Source organism: Aspergillus karnatakaensis (assembly GCF_047715665.1).
Source record: "Aspergillus karnatakaensis strain CBS 102800 unplaced genomic scaffold BJY04scaffold_23, whole genome shotgun sequence".
NCBI lineage: Eukaryota > Fungi > Ascomycota > Eurotiomycetes > Eurotiales > Aspergillaceae > Aspergillus > Aspergillus karnatakaensis.
Genome location: NW_027395735.1, coordinates 321,437 through 337,113, shown reverse-complemented (window position 1 = coordinate 337,113; position 15,677 = coordinate 321,437). Strand labels below are relative to the sequence as shown.

Here is a 15,677-nt window from a genome sequence, read left to right as displayed (position 1 = left end):
CAGGCCACCGGCCCTTGGCGGTCATATACATCCCTGTACTGCGAGATTACCCTGAGGAAAGTGATCCCTATAAAGATGCATTGGAAGGACGTAGATCAGTCAAAGTATAAGCGATTGAATGACAAACGAGTATGTACCTACAGAAGATTGTAGGTGCCCTAGTGGTCGGGCAAGTGGCGCTTGCCCTAAGTTCTGGGACAGTTTCACTCCTACCTCGCGACCCCTTCAATGTCGGCATTTACGCCGCTCTAGGGGATTCCTTTGCTGCAGGTCCCAGTGCTGGGAAAGGTAGGTACCGCTAGGCACCTGCATGGTTGTTACCGCTCTAACAACCTCTCAGAATGGGATAGGGACTCCTACTGCCGCCGATACGACCAGGCATACGGGCCGCAGGTATCGCGATCCGACGAAGTTCAGGGCCCGAAGCCGATGGACTTTAGCTTCATTGCTTGTTCAGGAGCAAAAACGAAGCATGTTCGCAATACTGCTCAGGATTCAAGCAGCGGTGGTGGCGGAAAGAGCAAAACGCCCCAGGCAGATCAACTGGAAGGTCTAAATCCGGACTGGGTGACGCTGTCCATCGGTGGGAATGATGTCAAATTTGTTGATGTTTTGGATCGAGTACGTGCTTGTCTCTCGCTATGTGCCCTTCCCAAACTGACACCTCGCAGTGCGTCTACCGCTTCTACGATATCAAAGGCTGTGCAGGCTGCACGCCCAGTGTCACCTTCGACGACTGCTCGAGTGACTGCGAGAAAGCATTGAATGAGTTCCAAGACCGACTCAACAGTCGTGAGTTTCAAGAAAATCTACGCAAGACTTACGAATCAATCTTCCAGCATGCGCCCGATACCCAGCTCTTCGTCACTGGATATCCTGCCTTTTGGAATGCAGCGACCGACCAATGCGATAAGGTCAGCTTCAAAACAGGCTGCATCAACAACTCGGTGCTTCCGCTCATCAAGGAGCGGCGCCAGCGTATGAATGAGCTGACCTACATGCTCAACAACCGTATCTCGCTGGCGGTGCATAGTTTTACACCCCCGAGCCGAGGAAGAATTACCTTTGTTGAAGTGAACCGGTATTTTGAAGGACACCGGTTCTGCGAGGAGGGCACCAGTGAGCCTAGCTATCGGAACCCCAACATCTGGTTCTATCCATTTGAGTACACGACAGGTAACACTGCAGTTATAGTTGATGAAGAAACGGTTCTGGCCGAGAGTGAGGATTGTGATGCTATTGACGATGGAGGTGACGACGGTGACTACTATGCCTGTCTCCTGTCCAATGCTACTCGTGCCGAAGACGGTACATCGGTTAACTTGTCCGAATGGCCGAACAATGTGCCAGGAAATGACGACCTAGGGATTATGAGCAGTGGAAACATCCCCCTTTTCCTCGCTCGCATTTTTCACCCTACCATTGCCGGCTTTACAGGCTACAAAGAGGCTGTTCTGACAGCTTACCGTGAAGCCAGTGTGGTATCTGTTCCCAATCCACTCCTCCCAACACGCCCGGAACCTGGATTTGCGGTCAAGCCCGGAACCAAGTTGCGTATCCTTTGTGTGGGTGACTCAATTACAGTTGGCTTTCTTAGTGAGCGTGATGGCGGAAATGGCGATGGATATCGACGCCGCTTGCGAGACAACTTATCGGAAGATGAGGTTGTTTTTGCGGGCACCGAATCAACCTCAGCCGGAACCATGACGGATGGTTACTTTGTACGTCTTCTCTTATATACCTTCACGCCTGCTAACATTCATAGGCTGCATGGTCCGGTAAAACCATCAAGTATATCTCGGACAACATCGGAGAGTCACTCGAGCAACGCCCTAATATCATCCTTGTACACGCGGGCACAAACGACATGAACACCAGACCCGAGGTCTCAACAGAAGGAAACGACCCTGTCGGCGCCGCAGAGCGTCTTGGTGCCCTTATCGACCAGATGATTGAAGCCTGCCCCGACGCCGTGATCCTCGTGGCCCAGATCATAAACACATGCGACGAGGCACAATCTCCACGCACAAAAGAGTACCAAGCACTCATTCCGGGTGTTGTGGAGTCACGCCTGCAGCAGGGTCATCACGTTATTGCTGTTGACTTCACCGGATACCCCACAAGCTCATTGCGCGACTGCATCCACCCCACGAACCAGGGGTACTCTGATTTCGGCGACTACTGGTATGACTTTGTCACCCAGGTTCCACGCACCTGGATTCAAGATCCGGTCGGCGATGACCCGGAGCGCCCTGACGACGCGAGTGGCGACAATGGAGGCATTGACAATGACATTCCCGACCCCGAATGGGGATCTGATCCAGTGCAGCCCAGTTCCAAGGCAGAAGTTCGCTCTGCCTATGATAGCGCCCGTGAAGGCGGTACTTCCAGCTGCAATGCAAATCCAGCATGGAGGGCCACTGGTAAGATAGCGCTAGGACTTGGTAACAACGGAAACTGGCAGTACAAGAAGGGCTGGGTCGAAGCCGGTAAACTGGCAGATGGTATCGGAAGGGACCCAGCATATGTCAGGTGCGTTCAATCGCTGTGCTCTTGAACCAAGTCTGACTGACGGATAAGGCTCCATGACATGAATGGCGATGGCAAGGCTGACTACGTTTGGCTTCGGCCGGAGAACGGCGAAATCCACTGCTGGATAAACAACCTTCCTGATCCGTGGTCTCCTGCTGGGACAAATGGCGATATCATCGGCAGTGGTGCGGGGAGGGAGGAATCTGTTGTACTTGCGGTATGTTGACTTCCGTAGACGTTATCAACGTAAAAAGGCTAACAATTGTTCAGGATATGAATGGCGACGGTGTGAGTATAAGTGGTATCCTGAGCATGGTGTTGTCTAACAACTGCAGCTGGATGATTACATGGTAGTCAACCCCAACAACGGAGCAGTCAACATTTGGTGGAACTATGGTTATGACGAATCCTGGGTCAACGGCTGGAAATTCGTCGAAGGTGGGCAGATAGCATCCGGCGTACCTCACGCAAATTGGGACACACTTCGATTCCCCGATATCAACGGTGATGGTAGAGGCGATTACGTCTATATTGGTAGGGGAGGCTCGCTATACCATTGGATGAATACTGGATCGCCGGGTGGTGAGGATGTGATCTTCAGGGACCAGGGCGGAATTGCTACAGGTGCTTCGCCTGATATTGAGAGGCTCGTCTTCGCGGACGTGAGTGCCATTCTGTGCTCTCTCTTCGTGGCGTGTTTGTTGAACTTGCTAACTAGCCGGGCAGATGGATGGCGATGGGCGAGACGACTATCTGATCTGGGATGACCAGGCTGGCCTGACTGGTTTTCTAAATAAGCGAACCCACAACGAAGGTGTTCCACTGTATATGAACCAAGGACCAGCCAAGACCATTGCGGATGGAATCACACAAAAACCAAGCTCGATCAGGTTGGCAGACATGGATGGGTATGTGTCACCCAGCTGCTAGCCTGTCAGCATGAACAAACTGACAAAACCAGTGACGGCAAGGATGATTACGCCTATATCGACCAAGACGGCGCCCTTTGGCTGTGGTACAACCGGGGCTCAGCCGATACGAGTATGGCCATTGACGGCATTAGGTTCGCAGATATTGATGGTGATGGCGTATGTGTTCCGTGCCCTACTCGATATGACTTTAATTGCTAATTCTAAATAGAAGGATGACTATGTATGGCTGCATCCAGAAACTGGCGCCCCCACTGTATAGTAAGTTCATGTCAAATCTCGGCTTCAATCCCCGTCGCGCAACGACGTTAGATGGGCCTTTCTAGCTCTGTGCTAAAGTTTCTAGCGTCAACGTCGGACCTGACGACAGCGACACGCTGGGGTGGTTCTGGAGGCCTCTGAATGGGGGACAGCCAGTCGCCTCCGGGGCAGCACCAGCATCCAGGGTACAGTTTGGTGACATAAACGGGTGCGTTATAAGATCATGCTGTCCGTCATGTCTCACCAAGTACTAATAAAGTCGGCAGCGACGGGCTGGACGACTACTTGGTCCTCCACCCTGAAACCGGAGAGTTGACTGCATACCTTAACGAGGGCGCCGATGAGGACCATGAACTGAACTGGCGATGGAAACCGATTGGATCAATAGCTACCGGGCTAGGTCCCGGTGCTAATGTTCGGTTTGCCGACATCGACGGAGATGGATTCGACGAGTACATCTTCTTAAAAGATAACGGCGGCACCACGATCTATCGCAACGTCTTCAATGATGATACTCCAGATACGCAATGGCGGGCCATGCCTGACGCAGATGCCTCCGGTATTGGTCAGCGACCCGAGGAGATTTCCTTTCATGATATGAACGGGTACGTCTTTGCCTATGTAGCGGTATGGTCATACTAACGAACAACAGCGACGGGAAAGCAGACTACGTTTGGACCCGTGCCATCGATGGCGCAGCATTTCTCTGGATTAATAACTACCCAAACTCTCCAACCTGGCTCGAACGTGGCGAGATAGCTGGTGGAGTGGGCACATCCGGCATGAACGTTCGCTACGCCGATCTTCAAAACACCGGGCGAGCCAGCTACATCGCCGTCAATCCCGACGACGGCGCCATTGCAGCATGGTTAAATCGCTGCAATGACCTCGGCTCTGAGCCCGTCGAGAAGCCCAATGGTATCCTCATCGACCTCTTTGAACTGTACACGGGCGCCGGCTGGACAAGATCGTGGTACGTCTACGAGATTACACGTGGTGAGACGGTCGATGTCTGCGATACAGGTTCGGTATATAGTGAGCGAGCGCAGACTACAGCCAACAATCCGGGTTATCCTGAGACCTTTGAAGATACGTTCGACGTCCATGGACTAGAGGGGTGTAGGTATGAGGGCAGTGATGATGAGGTTGGGAGACTCATTTGCCGGGACTTCCACCAGATTCAGTGTGAGAGGTCGGACGAGTATGATGACACGCATGGCTGTGGGAATGGAGCAAGCGTTACAGCTGTGTTGGAGTGTTGGTGGTGAGGGAGAGTGATCTAGGAAAGTACAATGTTTTCATACAGGATAGAAATCGCCTTGGTCTCATAAGAAGTCTCATAGGAATGTATGAAGTTCGTGGTGTTTAGCTGATAGAAGTCAACCGATGCCCTGCCACACCCCAGACATGAAAGGTCCTATTAGGAGAACTGGAACAAATTAGCGGTAGTGTAAAGGCATAGAAATGGCTGTACCTACGCCCGACATCAAAGAATTAATCAAAGACTTGATGTCCTCGATAGTAGGATCCCTACCAGCGATCCTGAAATACTTCTGCACCTCGGGGAACTTCCCTTGATTACTCTCCCGACTCATCGTCTCGAACACCTTTTTCATCTTGGCGATGCTCCGTAGAGCCTGACCGCGGTCCTCGTTATGATTTTGGTAAGTCGTGGCAGTTATATCCTGGTCTACGAGATCAGCACAGAAGAGAATCAAAGCTGCAAGCCCTGCGGCAAGTGCTGTCGCAACAGAGCTCCCATTTAGGGTATGGATCTCTTCCTCGTTGTCGAATAAGACTTCAAGTCCAGGAAGGATGAACTCTACAGATTTCTCGTCTCCTGAATGTGTTTTGACGAGATTGCCTGTTCTTGTGGCGGAGCCGATCCTAAACACTTGCTCGAGGCCAACAGGGAAGAAACCCTGTGAGAGGAGAGCTTCTTCGCTCTCGCGGAGGGCGCAGAATAGAAGTTTCTTCTGCCGGACGGCTTCGGCTATTGCTGTTTGGAAATCCTCTGTTTCCTGGGGATTGGAGCCCTTTGCGGGGATCGTCCAGCTCATGGAAATAATATCAACATTCTTTTGCAAGGCCCAGTAGACTGCCTAGAATATAATGTATCAACTACTGCAGTACACGCTACCAAGAAAACAAGCCTCTTACCTCCTTCGCGGCGATGGCGGAAATCTCCGACCCAGGGGCTTTCTTCAGTCGAGCGACGTAGAGGTGGACATCAGGGCACATCTTGCTGATCAGCCGCCCCATGATTGTGCCATGACGACCAGGATCAACGTAATAGTGATCGAGGCCAGTATCGCCGTTCTCGTCAAAGGTTCTACCTTCTTGAACCCGGAATCTCGTTTTCTCAGGATCGATGCCATCATCAATAAGAGCCACTTTGACGATTGGTCTCGCATGATCGTGATCGTAGTTGCGCATTCCCTCGGTGAACTTGTCCATGTGATTGAGCCAATCGTGGCTTGACCGAGGATTCATGTTACTAAGTGGTAGACGAGATAAGGTCGAGTCAGGACTTACTTCTTCTTGGTACGACCAGCTAGCTCGAGACCGTGATCCCGAGAATCATTTGCACTGATTGATAGTGCATCCTGCAGTCTGACTTCCACTTTGACGCTCTTGGAGTTCTTCTCGAAGCGTCTCTGCAAACGCTCCTCGAAGAGGGCTTGGTACTGTTTCAGAGAGGCGTCATCCTCGGGGCCCTGATATACACTTAGCATCTGACTGGTGATATGAGCAGAGGACAAACTTTGTGAATGACCACTTGGACGCTCTGTAGCTGCAGGTCAACATGTTAGATGGGTTCAGTGAAGGGTAGCTTCAGTTGACCAACCATCTGTAGCCTGGCAAGACCATGCTTACACGCCCACCCCTGCAGGGTTGAAAGGTTACCGCTTGAATGCATAACGACAGTTTTGACATCTGGAGCAGCCGCCAAGATGGTGTCGCTGCTGATATCAAGCTTCCTCCAGTCCCAATGCTGGATGTTGTAAGCCCTTGTCAATTCTACTATTAGTCTATCACTGTGAGGGGGCCCGACAAGATCGTTGACAGTGACTTTGAAAATCTTCTTGACTCCCTGTTTCTTGATGAAGTTGAATATTGGCTGATAGCTCTCAAGAGTATCTGTGTTTCCTCGAGCTGCTGTATCAGCGGTCTGATATTTACGTGGCGGCAAGCAGACGTAGCTGAGACAGCTCTCAAAGGGAAATTTATCAAAGCGCTCCTCGGTGATTGCTTTCACATAGTTCTTTCCAATCGGCCGGTGCTGCCCGAGGTCAAGGTTGATTTTGCGTTCTGCGAAATATGGGCATTAGCTTCGATGTTTGTATCATATAGAAAAAATTACCATTGACTCCGGTTGGGTAGAGGAATTGAAGCTTTTTGTTGTGCCCTCCGGTGGTATCGCCAATACAAGCCTCTTTGAGAGTGTCTATGAGCGCCTCTCGAAGTCGAGCACCGAAGCTATCGGTTGAGGTCTTTTGTTCGTCGTAGTAGCGAAGTAGCTCCTGGTATGCAGTTCGGTCATCGCGATTTTTATGGTATAAAGCATCTGGGCAAACATCCACAATTGCCTTGATGATATGTTGAAAGTCCTCCAGTGCCTCCCGATCCTGCTCCTTAGGTTTGTCGAATTTGCTGACTGCCAGATGGAGGAGAAAGTCATCTCGTTTGACGCCAGCGGCGTAGGAGATGGTCTTTGAGCCACTTAGTTGTACCAAGTGCTCCACGGCATTGCGATCAGGATGTGCGCAATAGCTCTCGATGATGCGGTGGATACAAGGCTTGTTCCCAACAGGATTCCGCGCCGCTTTCTGCAATTTCATTTTGAGATCATCGTTATATTTGAGAATCTCCACGCGGAGCTGGTGCGGACAGCCGGAGAAGGTGCCATCCATCGTGGCCTCCTTGACAAACGCAATCAGGGGGTGGCGTGTGTTCACCTGGCAGTCTCTCCCATCGCACTCCTGTCCCAGCACTTCCTCCGTCCGGCGATCCAGCAGCAGATTCAACAGACAATATGCAATCGGAACACACTTCCTTGAAGCATATTCCAGGATGCTGGCCTCTTCGTCCACTTGGTCAAGAAGGCTCGGATCTTGAGTCACCACCCATGGTATGATCCTTTTGATCCCTGTTGCCCAATTCTCCTTCATACCACGAGAGTTCTTTAGAGCTATTTGGTGCAAAAAGGTCTGTTGCTCATTGTCGTCCCGCTTAAGCACCGAGCGGTTCCCTTGAAGAAGGGCGTAGGGACTGGCCATGGCCTCGGAGTCTTTGTCAAAGTGCTTGAAGAGTGCCCTGTGACCATCGCTCACGTCTTCTCTTCGCCCTGTCTCCTTATTATCCTCCAGCTGATCCTCATTCCTTCTGGCGTGGGGCGGTCCATGACCGCGATGGCTGGCGAGTTCGCTTTGAATAGAGGGCTTTTGATGCTCCGGTAACTTTCTCTCTCGAGCATTACTTTCTCTGACTGGTGTGCCATTGTTTGCTAGCTCTTCGAAGGTATTCACCCGTCGCAGACCTTGAACCAAAATTGGGCCTAGTGTCGGATTTTGCTTTTGTGCTGTCGCCATGACCTCTAGCTTAAGCTTGAATGCGGTGAAATGGGAGGCAACGATATGGTGAGAGTCGGCTCTAAAGTTGTCTTGCTTTGCTCAAGGCTCCTGATGACGAGGAGCCGCCTATGTGGCCGTGGGTTCTACCATAAACCGGTGGAAATAGCGCTGATGTGCACGGTGAGCTTTTGTACCACCTCAGTGCTGTCTTAACAATTGCTGACCATCGTCGAGACAGAGCCGGGACACCAGAAGAATGGTAGACTATACCGAAGCCTGCATCAGAGAGGTATTAAAGGAATGGATGCGATGGCCGTCGACTCCATTGTTTTCCTCGAGCCATCGCTCAACTGCTAGCAACAGCCACACATAAAATACTCACCGGACCAAACATTTTACCATGTCAGCTCAGGAAAAGCAGCTACTTACCATCCCCCTGGATGTTGTTCAGGATTCAGCCGGATACCATACGAGAAACGAGGCTGGGGAGCGACAGCGCGAGAGCATCATCGATGACCTTTGCTCGGGCTTCCTACTCCAAGCCAGCCTCCAAGGCACTGTGCATGGCACTCTGACGCCAGGAGGGGCCCCAGCAACTATCCTTGTCATACAATTTTACTTCCAGGGCCACACAGCACGAAGACGCTTTCGGACCGCCGAGATCAAGATTCGATTTGCCGACCAAGAACGGCCGCTTTACGAAGATCCAGAGGTCGTCGCTCTTTGGCCACAAGGTGACTTCAGTTTCAATGCAACCGAGATGGAGGTGAACGACAGCAGAGGGGTATCAGCAACAGTTTCTGGGGGTATCCCCGGCGTTGGGTTGCAGCTCAGCGGAAATTGGACACGTAGCACCGGGCGGAAAAGCAATCACCAGGCGTCTTTAAAAGGTGCTCGACGCATTGAGGGGCGTGACTGGGGGAAGCACAACGTTGTTCGTATCACTTTGGCGGAGAACGACGAGCAGAAGGAAGGAATCATCCCGGCCGTATCCACGGCCATCTTACTCAGACGCAAGGCTGCGGATGCTCGCTTTAGTGCTCATGTGGACGTGCAGGCGCAGGCTGATGTCAGATACGCTACAGCCATGAAGATCCGAGACCTTTCCGGCAATAACCCTGTCAATGATCCAGTCGTCTTCGACCCGGATTGTCAGCCGACTCTATCGGTTGGGGATCCAGCACATCTCGAAGCTGAAAGATTGGATTCTCTCGTGACGGCCATCTCTACAACAACCCTTCCAACTGTTCGGAGCTTGACTGGGGCTTAGCGTGCACCTTTCAAGGGCTTGCTTTGCCATAAGCGCTGAGTTTGCAGAAGAGGTGCGCAATGTAGTTGTCTAATCAAAATGCGTGTGCAGAATCACTTGCCTGTCGTCCCTTCCTGGCAAGCTGAATCGTCGAGGAGCATGCTTAATTGGCTTTTAGCCTCGTACAAAAGCCTCGCCAGTTCTCTGCAAGCCGCGGTATGAGTAGCAGACTGAGAGCCGCGTCATTTATGTTTGGGAGTCGTCGCGCCTCGTAGCGAACAAGAGTACGCCCACCATCTAACCTACCCCCAACGAGGATAGTATCCCTTAGTAAAGCTTGAAGAGACGCAATATCGACCTTAATGCGATAATGTCGGCAGTTAATAAAAGCCGTCAACCTGAGATTCATACAGAGACAAAGCCCTACGCGTTAGTAGCCTTCTTTCTCTGAGCTCCAAGTGTTGAAAGTGACACTAACTCAGTGAAAAAAACACAGGGTGTGCTTTGTTGGGATGGAGGAGAAGCTGCAAGCTCTCCTCGTTGATATATTGCCAGACGCCTATGTGTTGAGCTTCACGATGCCAACACTTCCACCGATGGACTTGGATAAGGCTGCTGTTGACTTGCTAGATTATCTGCAATTCAGCTATATCTCCTTCGGCAAAGAGGTAGGCTGGGATAGAGAGCTTTTTTTAATACCGTGTGCTCATGAAAGCGTTGTAGATGGAATGGCACAGCATCCCTCTCGTCAGCATGGGAATGGCCGGCTTCATCGTTAAGCAGGCAATGAACCTTGCCAGCACCGAGAGGCATCGAGAGTTAGCATTGCTCGTGTCTGATCTTGTCTGTCTCCTGTCCCTCGGATCTCTCAACCAGAGTCTAATAATTCTTTTGTTTTAAGATCTTCATCGAGACGCCCCACCGTATTCCCAAAGGGTCAGATTGGACCCTTCCTCTGGAGGCCATAACCGGCTCCAGTCCTCAATCATCTCCATATAAAGATCTGGGCAAGATACAGAAAATCTGTGACTCATTCCTCTTTACAGCAAGAAAGCATCGTATTGTCAATGTCCTAGCTCCAGGCTCCGGCCTCGTGGTTTGTGCCTCCTACTCTGTCCATCTTGGTCTTAACAAAGTGACAACCTAATAGTTCGGTAGATTGACGGTTTTGACCATCGCATCTTGGAATACTGGCTTGAGATCAACATCGTACTGACGGGCGACCTGGCAATTCCAGGTCTTGGAGACAGACTCGATGATCTCGATCGCCTCCACCAGGTCCTGACCCAGCCTCGTATGGCCCAACCTGGTGAGTAGATGTTGAATGTGTTCCTCTTGATCAGCTTCTAAACGATTGGACTCAGGACCCAAGTTCCCAGTACGCGACTACCTGGCCTTTCTTTCCGACCTTTCCTGGTCCTGGCACCAGATGGGGGATTATGGCTACCACGAGAATGACGGCGTCCCGACCCCCGAGCATTTCAACAACCTACGACTCGACAATCTATCTCCGTTCTTCCAGCTCATCGGACCACCTGGATACGGAAAGAAGACCCTGCTACGCCAGCTAGCCTTCGCCCGCAGTAGAAACTTGCAGACGACGACCGTCGTCCTTGTTAAAGAGGACTTTGCCTCGTTCCAGAACCTACAAATGGATGTCATCAAAAGCTCCATTTGTCAGATTCTTTGGCAAAGGCCGTTCATATTTCGTCACTTGAAAGATTACTTGGAGACATTTACCCATGAGCACAGGTGGTCCGAACCATCACTCTGGGTAATCCTGCGGTTTCTCTGCCAGACTCGTTGGATTGGAACCATAGGTCTGTACATTACTGAGCTCTCTGGCTGGTCACGCTCGCTACAACCGCTACTAAAATTCCTGCATTTGGAGTCCCTTGTTCCCCTGAGGGTTGTGAGCACAAACAAAACGATCGATCTGACCGGATTGTCCTCGGAGACTGTGGTCATTGATGTATTAGCCAACTGCGATTGGGACAACGGGGTTGCAAGTATAATCCATAGCCTACTACCGACTCAATCGTGGCTTGGAAATCCCTTACTGAAAGGCAAAGTCCAAGAGAAGCTCCAAGAATGCAGGGGCAACTATCTAACAGCCAGCCTGTACTTGAAGCAGGTATGCTGCGTCACGACCATCCCCATACCTGCTGCGCTGGAAAACAGTCTAGATGACCTTACCCTGCAGCTAGAGCAGATTTACTATAGGGGTATAGAGCATCTAGGAGAAAAAGCCCCAGAAGTCGTCCACTGGTGCTCACAGGTTCTATCCTGGATCTTGGGCTCCTGCCGCCCTCTCACAGTTCGGGAGCTCTCAGTCGAAGTCGCGATTAGCAGCATTGACCCGGGAAACTCCTTAGTGGATACAAAGAGACAGATCCCGGTGGAAATGTGGCAGACGTTGCGCCAGCATTTAGGGCTATTCCTGCGAAGAGAGGGTGACACGATACTCCTGATCCACGAAACGGCGCGCGACTCTTTATTGTCATGCAAAAGCGACAGAATCTCCCTTCAGGATCATAGTTGCCTCGCACGAGTCTGTTTGGAGTATCTTCTGTTCTTCCTTCCTGATGTGTGCGATTCAATTCTGCAAAGCGCAGAGGAGTGTGCTTTCCTTGCCTATGCCGCCCGCTACTGGCCTTGCCATTTCCTCCTCGCGACCGATGTTAATGCAATGGACCCGTTGCTGGACTCTCTTATTCATTCATTACTCTCATCATCCAGCCTGCGAGAAAAGTGGTATCGACTCTTTCATGGGAGCGCTATTGCTGGCAGCCTACCCCATACCCCCACGCCTACTCACCTGGAGGTCGCTTCGGAGCTAGGATTGTTGACTGTTGTCCAGAAGGTCCTCGCCGAAAGTTATCAGATGGAGATTTCAGGCCACGAGCTTCAAACCTCACTGCAGCTGGCTACGGCTAAATCGCATGAACATGTCGTCCGATTACTTCTCTGTAGCGGAGCCCCGTCTTCGCCGTCGTTGTCCGTCGCTTCGGCTCATAATCGACTTAGCATTCTCGAGCAGCTTCTTGATTACCAGGAAGAATCTCAAAGCCAGATACAGGCGGAAGATATAACGAGCGCACTACAGTATGCTTCCAGAAACGGCAGTGTAGAAGCACTACATATTCTCTTGAGATTCGTCAAAGGTAAAATGCCCGGTTTCGATCTTGTAAGCAATATACCTCTTAAGGAAGCAGCTGAGATGGGACATTCGGCAATTATGGAGCTTCTGTTACAACAGCTCGAAGAGCTCCAGGCTTCTTGCGAACGGGAAGAACAGACCGAACTAGAAAGCGCTCAGCAGACGATGCAGGACGCTTTGATTGCAGCCTGTAGGCAAGGCGGCGAAAACCCTGTCCGCCAGCTTCTTCACCTGCAGTGGGGTATAGCTTCCCTTGTTCGGGGATTGGAAACTGCAGCTGAGTCCGGCCATACAACAATCGTCAGAACCCTTCTTTCCGAAAGCAGCTCCAGAGATGATCTCAACAGTCGCTTGGATGTCTCTTGCGCGTTGCTGAAAGCAGCAGGGGGCGGATACTTAGACATCGTGAGCCTCCTTGTAGAGGCAGGGAGTCCGATCAGCTTCGCCGATGCCGACGGTGAGACGCCCCTGCACAAAGCGGTTCGCCATGGGCACAGAGATACAACTCAATACCTGGTTTCACACGGGGCTGACACGCAACGACGCAACGACGAGGATTTGACACCACCACTGCTTGCTGCGCAACATGGCTCACTGTCAGTCTTTCGAGCGGTCCAAGAACTATCGCAGCCGACAGATTTCAATAGCTACATCGAGACCGCCGCTAGAAATGGTCATGTACTCATAATTCGTCACCTGCTACGCCAAAGGCCCGATCTATGTGACGCGACTAAGGGTGTACTAGGCGCAGCCCTTGTTGCCGCCGCATCAAAGGGATACTTGGCTGTTGTACAGGAACTCGAACAAGCACATGTTGATATTAACAGCAAAACCGGGGAGAGCTCGGCCCTCCACAAAGCAGCCTGTAACGGACATCGCAACGTTGTTGAGTACCTACTCTCTCGGAACGCTGATGTGGACGCCCGAGACCAGCTTCGACGAGTCCCTTTACATGAATCTGTCAAATACCCAGGGGTGTTGGCCATGCTAATAAAAAATGGGTCTGATGTTGAGGCCACAGACTTAGACGACTTGACACCATTGCACTTGGCTGTTAATTTAAAGGAAGACTCCAATACTGCCGAACTGGAGAAATCCATATCCATTCTACTGGAGTCTGGAGCAGATGTTACTGCCAAAAACGAAGATGACAATACAGCGCTTCATTTCGCCGCCAAATACTCTTTTGGCTGGGCTGCCGAAGCTCTTCTGAGTCACCAGATAAATTTCCCCAACGCGGAGGATTCGTTCATCAACTCGATGAATTCCGATTGTCAAACCGCTCTACACTTGGCTGCAGAAAGTGGTGATTCTTATATTGTAGAACGAATTTTGCAACGGAACAACAGCATGATCGATACTCTCGACGGGCCGGGTAAGTCTCCGTTGGCATATGCCACTGACATAGGCAACTTGGAATGCATTCGGAGCCTTCTAGACAAGGGTGCGAATATCAATGGACAAGACGAGATGGGGCGAACTGCTCTGGGCATTGCAGCTGCCGGCGGAAGATCCAACATCGTAAAGGTCCTTCTGGACAGCGACGCGGACACGGAGATTGCCAACAAACAGCAGGAAACACCTCTTTTCTGTGCTATAGAAAATGAGCACTCTGACCTGGTGATCATGTTGGTGAATCACGGCGCTAGGATTGAACCGTCTACTTCATATGGATGGACCCCATTAGTTAACGCTTCTTACAAGGGCCTGATTGATATTGTTGGACTCCTGATCAGCAAAGGAGCAAATGTTGAAAATCCCGACAAAGAGCGATGGGGACCCTTGGCTTTGGCGAGTATGGCCGGTCATTATGAGGTTGTTCGTTTTTTGATAGAGCGTGGGGCAGATATTGAAGCTTCCACCCATACCGGCTGGCGTCCGCTGAGAGCTGCAGCTTCTGGTGGGTTTTCCAATATCGTTCAGCTGCTCATAGACCGCAAGGCAGATCTAGAAGGTGGCTCACCCGCAGCATCCACAGCACTCGGATCGGCTGCTGCAAATGGCCACTGTGACACGCTGAGTCTCTTGATTGAGAGAGGTGCAAACGTCGAACCACCGCGTGACAACGGCGAAACACCCCTCATCCTCGCATGTGCATACGGCCAGTTAGAAGCCTCGCGCCTCCTCCTCAGTCACGGAGCACGCCTAAACGCAGCGGACACTGACGGGTGGACGCCATTATACTACGCGTTATATAATGAGCACTATGATGTGGCCCAGTATCTGATCGACATTGACGACTTGAAGATCAACGCGAAAACATCATCTGGGGAAACACCCCTCCTGCTGGCAGTCAGAAAGGGGCAGCCAGATATAGTCCAGCTTCTACTTCGCAAGGGGGCGGACCCCAGCACAGGTCACGACAAGTATGGCTTTACCTCCTTACACATAGCTGTCCAATCAGCTGCCGTTGAGATCGCCTCCATCCTGGTAGATCACTCCCCTACTCTTAACTCCTGCACTGATTTCTGCGGCAAAACGCCCCTCGATTGGCTCCCGACTGAAAAGGCAGACGCCTTCTTTAATCAAATCCCTTCGCTTAAGGATTTGCAGTCAACCGGTCAGAATGACCGTCAGATAAAGACAAAAGAGACCCTTATCAAGTTAATCACCAACATGGAGGACCCTGATGCAGAATATAAGGCGTCCCTTCTATACCACTGCCGGTTCTACCTTGTTCAATTGGGCGACATGCCCTCTGCTCTCCGCTCCATGATACAAAGGGGGTCTTACGAGGCAGAGGGGAATACTTTCGGTGTTTGGGCATTTTGTGATATGTGTGGCACGGACTTGAGTGATCATGGCTATTTCTGTACAACGTGCGCGCATACCGATCTCTGTGCGGACTGCTTTTCAAAACCCAAATCGGAGCGAACTGTACCGGAATGTTATCAGGGGCATGAATTCCAGGAGGTTCGAGCACCGGAATCCGATGGGGATGATGGGTTTGCTGGTGTAGAAAGCTTGGATTC

At 51.3% G+C, this 15,677-nt stretch overlaps 3 protein-coding genes across 3 annotated transcripts; 2 read left to right on the top strand and 1 right to left on the bottom strand.

Annotated features, from left to right (window-relative positions):
* Positions 1-131: 131 nt before the first annotated feature.
* On the top strand, positions 132-4,990 carry BJY04DRAFT_218120 (SGNH hydrolase-type esterase domain-containing protein; the record flags this gene model as incomplete). Its single annotated transcript, XM_073716247.1, has 13 exons — positions 132-288; positions 341-621; positions 672-1,721; positions 1,766-2,532; positions 2,581-2,749; positions 2,803-2,820; positions 2,868-3,194; positions 3,259-3,440; positions 3,494-3,620; positions 3,673-3,722; positions 3,808-3,930; positions 3,989-4,327; positions 4,375-4,990. 13 exons carry the CDS (start codon positions 132-134, stop codon positions 4,988-4,990), a joined length of 4,206 nt encoding a protein of 1,401 aa, XP_073571492.1.
* A 152-nt stretch (positions 4,991-5,142) lies between these two features.
* Positions 5,143-8,314, bottom strand: BJY04DRAFT_218119 (uncharacterized protein; the record flags this gene model as incomplete). Its single annotated transcript, XM_073716246.1, has 7 exons — positions 5,143-5,151; positions 5,201-5,824; positions 5,883-6,198; positions 6,258-6,439; positions 6,487-6,516; positions 6,571-7,034; positions 7,087-8,314. The coding sequence occupies 7 exons, from the start codon at positions 8,312-8,314 to the stop codon at positions 5,143-5,145; spliced, it is 2,853 nt and encodes a 950-aa protein (XP_073571491.1).
* A 382-nt stretch (positions 8,315-8,696) lies between these two features.
* Positions 8,697-9,566, top strand: BJY04DRAFT_218118 (uncharacterized protein; the record flags this gene model as incomplete). The annotated part of the gene is made up of 1 exon (XM_073716245.1): positions 8,697-9,566. One exon carries the CDS (start codon positions 8,697-8,699, stop codon positions 9,564-9,566), a length of 870 nt encoding a protein of 289 aa, XP_073571490.1.
* Positions 9,567-15,677: the final 6,111 nt, after the last annotated feature.